Source organism: Hemicordylus capensis, chromosome 2 (assembly GCF_027244095.1).
Source record: "Hemicordylus capensis ecotype Gifberg chromosome 2, rHemCap1.1.pri, whole genome shotgun sequence".
NCBI lineage: Eukaryota > Metazoa > Chordata > Lepidosauria > Squamata > Cordylidae > Hemicordylus > Hemicordylus capensis.
Window position 1 is genome coordinate 414,570,749 of NC_069658.1, and position 9,549 is coordinate 414,580,297.

At 46.9% G+C, this 9,549-nt stretch overlaps 1 protein-coding gene across 5 annotated transcripts; it reads right to left on the reverse strand.

The window, feature by feature from the left end:
- Positions 1-2,201: 2,201 nt before the first annotated feature.
- On the reverse strand, positions 2,202-9,549 carry SUOX (sulfite oxidase). Of its 5 annotated transcripts, XM_053291262.1 has the most exons (5): positions 8,784-8,949; positions 8,040-8,070; positions 6,807-6,873; positions 5,092-5,263; positions 2,202-4,787 (listed from the first exon to the last, which is right to left on the reverse strand). In XM_053291262.1, the coding sequence occupies exons 1-5, from the start codon at positions 8,892-8,894 to the stop codon at positions 3,357-3,359; spliced, it is 1,812 nt and encodes a 603-aa protein (XP_053147237.1). In that variant the 5' UTR covers positions 8,895-8,949; the 3' UTR covers positions 2,202-3,356. The 5 variants fall into 5 exon arrangements, with proteins under 5 accessions (XP_053147237.1, XP_053147239.1, XP_053147240.1 ...); XM_053291264.1 differs by lacking the exons at positions 8,040-8,070; positions 8,784-8,949 and adding an exon at positions 8,960-9,549; XM_053291265.1 differs by lacking the exon at positions 8,040-8,070.

The window sequence follows — 9,549 nt, forward strand, 5'->3', positions numbered from 1 at the left end:
ATGTTGTTGGACTAGAACTCCCAGAATCCTCAGACATGGCCTTTGTGGCTGGGGATTCTGGAAGTTGTACTCCAACAACATCTGGGGGCCCAAGGTTAAGAAAACCTGGCCTAGTCCAAATACAAACTTTTCCAAGAGACTACTTTGGAGAATTGGAACCCCTGCTGAGTGAGGAAATCCAGAGCTAGAACATTCAGTACCAACAGATGGTTGTCCAGCCTGTTCTTGGAAACCACCATCCAGGGAGAGCCGAGCTCCGCCTCCAGTTAATTGATCTTCTCTGACCCTTAAGAAGTTTCTCCTAATATTCAGCCAAAATCTACCATCTCAAGACTTAGTCCATTAGATCTACTTCTGCCCTCTGGGGTAGCAGAGAACAAGGCAATGCCCTTTTCTATGCAACAGGCCTTCAGGTATTTGGACAGTGCCATCATGTCCCCCCTCAGTCTTCTTTCTCCCTTCCTCCTTTCCTTATAGGATCCATTTTTCTAGAAAATGGCATTCAGACCGTTCAAATCAATTTATGCGTGGTTCTCCTTGACCCTGAATTGGGCTCTCTATTTTGAGGGTGATTTGATTTGGGGTTGAATTTGCAAATCACCCCGAATCAATTTGATGATGTATCAAATTGAACACCCCTATTCTGGAGGCTTTCCTAAAAGGAAGGTGTCTCCCTTGTGAACCACCTCCTCCTTCAGCTCATCTGGCCTTTTCCCATCACCTTTGTGTAATTCCTGTTTTTCTGGCTGCAGTCCAGCATCAGGTAACTCATGGCACAGTTCCAAGCCAGCGTAGGCATCAAACTCTCTGCTGCCAAAAGACCTGCTCCGTTTATTATTGTTATCATTAATGGAATTCAGAGTTTAGTTGTGGAAGAGAAGCTGTTGGAGCAACTCACTGAAAAACAGCCATGGAGCAAGAGTTTGATTTTCTCTCCCTTCCCCATTATGCCTATGGCATTGATGGTGATGTATGGCAGGGTGGAGAGAAAAGAAGAGTGATCCCATCTAACCCCAGCATTTCTCTACAATATAAAAACAAGCCATTGTGAAGCTTTGGAGCAGGCATAGAAAGAAAAAGTGGGAGGATGACTATTTCCGACTGTGGCCAGCAGAGGGAAACATCAAACAAAGGAAAGCTGAAGTAGTGATATAAAGTATTATATGAAAGTTTGCCCTTCTTTCCTCCCCACCCCATTCTCAACAGGATTCTCAAAGTTTAGCCAGTATTGTAAGGAAACTGCAATTCCATCATGGATATTACTTTTAATGTTGCAAAATTCTATTGCAGGGCCTGCTCCATTAGGAGTCAAATAGTTAAATCTGCAACTTGATTCCCTGGACAAATGTTGGTTTTTAAGTACTGATTTAGTGTATCTGTAAAATCATAAATGGATGTAATGTGAGTAGCTATTGGTTTTCCTGTAACTTTGTTGTTTCCCTCTTTGTTTCTGTTATTTGTTTTCTGGTCTTGGACTTAATCTGAATCGGTAAGGAAACTGCTTCAGGAAGAAGTGTGGGCAGCATTTCAGATTCTGATCATTCACCAACCTATGCAAATTTAACTCCACCTAGTTTGATGTGGGGTGGAGACACACTCAACCACTCTGTAGTGATGATTACTTCCCCACAGCCTTCATCCTCAAGTGTAGTAATTGCACAAAATGTTGTGGTGTCAACAGTCCAGAAGATTGCAGCAGGCTCCTAGTCAACCCTGTGCAATCGCTCCAGCCACCTGCTTCTCATGTCTGCTCAGAGCAGCAAAGCAGTCTTCAAGGGGAGCTGAGCTGCCATGAACAGATGCAGGCTGCAAAGAGGAAGAAGTGCAGCTACAGTAGCCTGATTTGACATACAGCGTATGGTGGGAGGGACCACCCCATTATTGGCTGAGAAGGGACACCTTAATGCCATGGCTTGGATCAGGAGGAAGTTGCAGTGGCACAAAGTGTTCAAGGTAACACAGGGAACGGCAGCTAATGAAAACCAATTCCAGCATGGCCTGGAAGGAAAGTTATGTAAGTTCCAGATATGACCATAGCAGAAGCCTGAGCAACATGGCTAGGTGAGGAAACCCAAGCAAAACAAAACCCTTTCCAAATCCCAAGCTCAAATAGTCAGTCTTCCACTATGCCCATGTTCATGCAAATGTACAAGCTCAGTAGCCATTCTCTCTCAGTAGTGTTTTCAGTCCTTCCAGGAGACTTTCTCCAACCAATAAGCTTTATTCAGAAGTGTTTCTCAAACATCAATGCCAATATCCTGCTGTACAGAAACAAAGCAGGATGAGGAGAGCCAGATGTAAAGGGCTTCTGTATCTGTAACATTCACTGAAATCCCTTCTTATCCCTAACATGCGGAAGGTATAGGAACGCTGTCCTTTTTTCATCTGTTCACTCCAAGCATGGCTTCCTAGCAGAGATGAAGAGCAGCTCTTGTACAAGCGTGTGTGTGTGTAAAATCAGATGCAACCAACATTTAGTTGAATATTTTGGCTTATGCCTTCATTTCAAAACCCATCTCTTGCTGATGAACATTTTGGCTTACATCTTCATCAGCAAGAGATGGGTTTTGAAATGAAGGCATAAGCCAAAATATTCAACTAAACTTTGGTTGCCTCCAATTGTGTGCATGCACACACACACTGAACCAAGGAGGAGTAATGCAGGAGACCATGAAGGAAATTGAGCACAGGTTGCAAGACATTTTCATATTTCAAAACAAGAAAGGGGAGCTGCCTACCACAAAAGGTATAGCTTAGAGGAAAGACTGTAAAAAATGGTGGCGATACTTGGTCTTAGTGCAAGTTCCAATGTCTGTAACAATGGAGAGTTTGGGCTACTACTGGAACACTCACCAAAAAAATTGTACTTTGAGCCCTTAAAAGGCACATAAGCATTTGGCAAGACTGAAGTAATTCAGTACTCCAAAAAAAAAGGGGGGGGAGGGTTCAGCCAATAGCAGTGTAAGCACAGTTGTCTACTGCAAAGATTTTAGAAGCCAATCATTTAATTGGTCTCTCTTCTAAAGCAGTTAAAAGGCACCAGGCCTAAATTCCTGAGAAAGTTGGGTTTCCCTTATGGAGATGGCTAGCTAGCTATTTCATATCTTTTCCTCTGGGCCCATCATACCCTGTGGAAGGAGATCAAAGTTAGTGAATTGCTACAGTCAAGTGCTGAGAGTAAGAGTGAGAAAGGACACACGGCGGTCATGAAACCCCACTGAAATCTCAGCTTTTCTTCTTGGCCTTTCCAAGGGGACCTGGAACAGACATGTGCAGAGAAGAAAAGGTGTAGAGCAGCCAAGGACATCCATGACCACTTTGTCTCTTTTGGGTGACAAGGCACATGTTCCAGCCTCTTACTCCTCACTCACATGGACATGCACCCGATGCCAAGCATTGTTGAGCACTCCCAAGATGTTCCAGATGGGTCTCACTGTGTCAGGCTGCTCATTGTAGCTCACGTCCACAGCCTTGCAGACAATGTTCAGTTCTTTGGTGCCAGCAGGCACAGAAGTCGTCAGCTGCCACAGCTTCCACCCCCAGGCGCGCCCAGGCAACTGCTCCTCCCCAGTTAGCTTGGCCACATGCCAGGTCTTCCCACCATCCAGCGAAACATCCACCCGGATGACATGTTGCCCACCTCCACTCCAGGCATAGCCTTTCACCGTGAGCTCCCCAGCCGTAACAGAAGTGTCAGGGCCGGGCTCCGTGATGGCCGACTGGATTGGCATCTCTTGGATGGCAGGGGCCTTGGAAAAGTCCACTGTCTCCCACGTCACAGAGGAAGAGAACCCTTTATAATCCTTCTGCTGCCAGTGGCTTTGGCTTTCCTCTGGACCCACCGTGATCTTGGCCAGCCATTTGACATTACGGGCACCTACCACCCCTGGCACAATAACTCTGAGGGGGAAGCCATGGTCCTGTGGCAGTTCCTCACCATTCATTTCATAAGCCAAGAGAACATCCCCCTCAGGACTCATGGCTTTCTTAAAAGGGATGGAGGCACCATAAACTGTGCCACTTGGATCCTTGTCCAGCCCCTCAAAGCAGACATGACCTTCGTCACTTGGTCTGTACCCAGCTCGCACCAGAACATCCCGAAGCCGGGCGCCACCCCAGCATGCAGTGCTGATGGCCCCAATGCCCCAGCCTAGCCTGTTGGTGTTCTGGAGGGCATTCATCTCTGCACGGCGGTTGCCAGCACACTGCAGTGTGGCGACCACTTCATGCTTCGGAAAATCCCTCTTCAAGTCCTGCAAGGATAAAGAGAGGGTCCGCCCATTGCGACTCTGGACACGTAGCCGGTAGGCAGTGGGGTCCACAATCGGGACTGGAAGATGGTTGCGCTTGAAAAAGAGCTGGTTGGGAGTCAGGTAGTTTTCGGCAATCAGCTCGGAAGGGGGCTCTGCATTGAAGGGCTTCAAGGTATTGACCTTCAGGGCAGGGTGTCGCGGAGGATCCTCAGCATAAGGATCTCCTGGGCTTGGCTGGGGAGGCTCATCCGGGCTCAGCTCCCCCACTTTGTACCCGTGAAGGATCTCCAGCACGTGTTCCTGGTTGTGCATGGCATAGAGGGCCCAGAAGGGTTCTAAAGCACCCCCTGCGGCCAGAAGAATCTTGCTTTTGCCCCCAGGATGCAACTCCAAGAAATCAGTGACATCAAACACGTCGCTGCCGTAGGTCACCCACACTCGATTGGCCTCACTGTGGTGGCGCGACACTTCCTGCCGCGTGAAGACAGGGAAAGGGGGGCCAGGTGTGGCTGCAGGGGGCTCTTCCTCGGCTGCCTGCAAGGAACGAGAAAAAAGCGATCCAGAAAGCAGCAACAGTCGGACACCTTGGGCTTTCAGTCCCATTCTGTCTTAATGGGTTGATTAATTGCATAAGCAGTCTATAAAGCTAAATTCCCCTCCCCCATGCAGAATTCTACCTTACCCATTCTGAAAGCTTGGGAAGGGCAGCCACACTACCAGCCACTCTTCTCCTGCCTTCTTCCTCCAGTCACTCCAAATCTCTATTTTCAACCCTTCCATTAGTCACTCACCCCATTTCCTGTCTCTCTGACCTCCTGGCACTGGATGTCCCACTCACCCGCCGACAGTGATCTCCATAAGCCAAGATGGTGCCTATGCCAAGCCCAGCACCTGCTGCTACCATGAGCCTGTGTCTTCTGCTGCTAGTGCTCTTCCAAGTGCCACGGGAATGGAAGGAGGACCAGGCTAAGCAGGCTGGAGGGTGGGTCTTCCGGGTCATGGCTCTCAACCTGTAAAGAAAGCAGGCTGAATGCTTCACAATGCAAACGTGGCTCTACTAATGACTCATAGCTGGACAGCGATTCTTGTGTGGCAAAACATCAAAGGACATCTGGTCCTCTAATGTCCTCAGCATCCTTACAAGAACAGCAACGTGCATTAATTTCCCATCTTCCTCTACTTTACTCCCAAAACTCCAAAGTCTGAAACACAGGCAGTCCAACTAAATCATACAAAACAGGAAGGTTATGAGATATAGAACTACCCACATTTACTTTTTGATCGCAAACTTTTTTGCTGGCAGACTGCAGAGTCTGGATTAGCGGCACACAATTCTAGACACCAGCAGCACATATGTCCAACTTCTGCTCAGCTGCTTACAAATAATTAACTCTTGCCTCCGCTCCAGGCAGAGTTCTATAAAAAGGATCTCCCTATCTACACTGTACCCTTAGCCTGGAATCCTAGAGGCAGAAGCCACCCTGAAAAAAGGGAAGTGATGCACTTGGAGATAAGATTAGAGGCTTTGTGCTCCTGGGCAAGGAGCCAAAACAAACACTCTGAAAAGCCTCTTTAGGAAAGTTCAGTTGAGGTTTCTCTTAGCTTTCCTTTTACTAGGGCAGAGGAACAATACCACCAGCTGGAATTCAGGTGCTTTGGTAGAATTGGGCTGGGTGTGGAAATGAAAAGGAGAGAGCTAGAGGGTAGAAACAGCAAGAAGGCTACAGGTGGAGATGAACTCATTCAGTGCAGCGCTTTCATTTATAAGTTTCCTGTTCCTGTTAATTATTCTGCTTAATTCGTAGCCTGAGAATTTGAGTTAAGCAGAGTTCCATAACACTTCCAGCACAGCTGGTGGAATAAAAATGTTTTGCATTTAGCTGCCTTTCTTTGGAACCAACAAAGTAATCAGACCTGCCCTACTATGCTAGAGAAATGGTTTCACTATCTAAAATGGAAACAACTTAAATGTAGTAGTAGTGAAGCCCAACGATCTATTATATTAATTCTCCTGGGTGTACCTTGGAATGTGCGTCCCAGCGCTCAGCTGATTGGCTGGGCGACGGAGGCGCCCGATTGTTGGAGCGCACCCAGGAGAATTGGCCAGTGGGGCAGCTGCGGCGGCCGGGCCCGGCCAAAGACTGGGGCAGGTGGGGGGGAGGGGGGAGTGGTAGCGAGCCCCAAAGAGCACACAGATGCTCTGTGTGGGGGTCGGCTAGTGATACCATATTTCCCTAACAAGATACAGGTCTTCTTACTTCACCAACAGCTTAGCTTACCCCTTCTTATTCTTGTGAGAAGTCCAGTGTGACTCAAAAGCTTGCTACCCCAACCAGCTGTTTCAATTTTTTAAAGTGATCAGAGATATTTTTATTTCTTTTTACCATTTTTGGCCCCTACCCACTTGTCAAAGCAGCAAATTTGGGTGTGGCTTTGCCAGCAAGATTTTGGGAAGCGGGGTTGAAAATCCTGGGGGCTTGGAAAGCAGGTTGAAAATTAAGAATTCCCTTCACTTAAACACACAGTTGATGCAGACAGCCATGTTTCCCATACCAGTATGTTCTCTGAAGGGTGCAGAGGCCATTTGTGCTGGGTCTGAACAGCAGCATCTTTTTCAAACCTACATGAAACAGAGAGAATAAGAGAGGGTTTGCACCAAATAAAGCAAATCATCACATGCAGGGCTGGAACATTTGTGTCCTCTTAGTCACATTAAAGGCTCATGGCTGGCATTACTATCAGGCACACAAAGGCACCTGCTTAAGACCGCACTGTGCCTAGGACTTACCAAGTTTTTAAGCAACAGTTGACAGGAGCACAGAAATTCCATTGTAGTTGTGAGTGGCTACTTAAAATGCAATTTATGAGGGTGGCATTTTAATTTTTCACCCAGAGTGCCAAGGTGTCTAGGGTGGCCCCTTTACACCCACTTAATTGCTATGTTTGTCAGTCTATGTTTGTCATTGCCCCTTAGTCCGCAATCCTATGTACATTTTCTTTAGTGTAAGTCCCACTGAATCCAGTGGAAGTAACTTCTGAACAAACATACATAGGCTTGCACTGCAGCAGCTGCAAAGGTCACACAGGCCATCAACACAAATACAAAGGAGGCAATACCTTTATCGAACCAACTCTGGCTCGCAAATATTCACTTCCCTATTAAGGGTATATAAATCACAAGCATAAAGAGAGTCTGTTCTTTTTCTCCGATTGTGCTACAAAAGACTAACTAAGCTTTGTGGGACTTGAAAGCTTACTTCAAGCCTTTGGAACACTATTGGGCTGCTTAAACTTCTTGCATCACTTGCACTGTGGCACATTTCCCATCTTTGAGTAGATCTGTTTTTATTACATGGACTCACAACCTGGTCCTCTCTCTGTTTAACACACAAAAGTAAGTCCCACTGAGTTTCAATGGGACCGACGTCAATGAAACTCCCATTTCATCTTATGCAGCTTCCATTAATTTTTCAGCACTTGTCAACCATTTCCTGAGCTGTACTTCATGTAATCATCAACCAGCTATCTGCTAGTAATTTCTGAGACCAGTTTAGCTACATATATTTGTGGATTTAAGTGCTGTGGCTGCATTTTAACCCTTACGTTACATATATCACCGAATAGACAGAAAAACATCTCCAACATATCAAGATGCCTCCCCAAATGCCAACCAAACATGTCGATCTTTGCACGTCGGTGAACTGTGCAATTCTTTCTTCATTCAGTTGTATGAAGAACACTTCAATATTAGCAAAGCAGTGAGAGGTTGGTGGCACTTGCTCTTACTCAGGACTGGTTTTCTTATCTTGGAAATACTCTGTTAATATAGAAGAGGAGAGCAATTATTAAAGTTTCCTATGATGAATTGCCAGCTTTTTGTTTGTTTTTGTTTACTGGCTTGGAGCCCGTATCTTTAAGAAATAGCTGCAAACAAGCAGGTGGAATTAAGCAGGCCAGCAAAAGTATTCCCATCACTCTTTCACCATACTGAAGAGTTTCCCCAGCTCAAATGGTTCCATGGCAAGCTGCTGTTAAAGGCACAGGCCCACTGGAAGAAGTTGGCCACTCGCCTTCTATCTTTGGCCACAACTTCTTGATGGGACAAACACTGTCCCCTGCAATGAGTCTCAGGCCTGCTCAAAAGTGGCCATATATGGGTGTTCTTCATGCACCTACCAAAGCCAACAGTTGCGGTATAAAGGCCAACTAGAACAGCTACAGGATCTTTGGGTTTTAATCAACCACCACACAGAAGCATCTTCTAAGAAGTCCCATCATGATAAGCTACACAGAGCCGTCTACGGGCCTTATCCCCAGTTTGGGCAAAAGTCAAGCCTTTGTACAAAAACTCTATACGAGACAAAAAGACTCAGTACACAACACGTCACATGGGGCGGGGGTGGCTGCACACCCCCCCCCCAGTCAAGAGATCGCGCCCCCTTTTCCGAATATTCCAACAAAAGCCATCCAAAAACAAGCGTGCCATTTAGTTCTTTCCGCCAGTATATGCGAATGGATCCCAAACTTAACCTGCAGGCAGCGACCATAATACGGCATCCGTCCAAAAGAGTGATGCAACACAAAGGCAGACTGTTTCAGGGAAGGGATTATTAGCCCGCTCCCTTTACTACAGTCCTTCATTCTTCACCCACCGCAGCACTCACTGTCTTCCTCTTCATCATTCCACCCCCCGCCCCTTCCCCCACCTTTGAGCCAAGCTGGTCCTCCGAGGAAGGATCCGTCTTCGTCAAGCGGTCGCAGGAGCTCAGTTTCGCCTTTAAGAGAGCGGCGGCGGCGGCGGCACGCAGCAACTATCGCACAGAACGTCCAGCCCACCAGAGGCTGCTGCAAAAAAGGAAATTTAAAGGGCCGGTAGCCCAAAATAGCTACGGGAGATGGAGAAGGAAATGCGAATGCGAAAACCTTAGCGGTTGCCTGTGTTAAAACGTACGGAGAGTACCTCCCATGGAATTAGACGCTCTTGTGACCGCGTGGCGTTCCTGGTAGGCAGCTGCTAGAATCCTGGATCCGCCCTCGCCTGTTCAAATGGTATGAGCCCTTACTCCAGATGTCCTGATCACTATTCTGATGGCCTATAGTAGAGCTGATGCTCAGAACGAGTCAGAGGCCCGTGGTAGGGTTAGCAAAGACCTTGGACAACTGAGATGGTCTGACTCAGTATAAGACAGTTTCATTAGTTCATATGTTCCTTTAAAAGCCAGAATGGAACAGGCCCTTTATAAATACAGCTGAGGCAATAAACAGTGGCATGCCTTAAAGACAAATTAAAACGTTT

Coding starts and splice junctions, on each gene's coding strand:
- SUOX (XM_053291262.1), bottom strand. CDS start 8,894: ATGAAGGACTGTAGTAAAGGGAGCGGGCTAATAATCCCTTCCCTGAAA. Junction 6,874..8,039: donor GATAAGAAAACCAGTCCTGA/GTAAGAGCAAGT, acceptor TGTTTCATGTAG/GTTTGAAAAAGATGCTGCTG. Junction 5,264..6,806: donor ACCCTTCAGAGAACATACTG/GTATGGGAAACA, acceptor CTTTCTTTACAG/GTTGAGAGCCATGACCCGGA.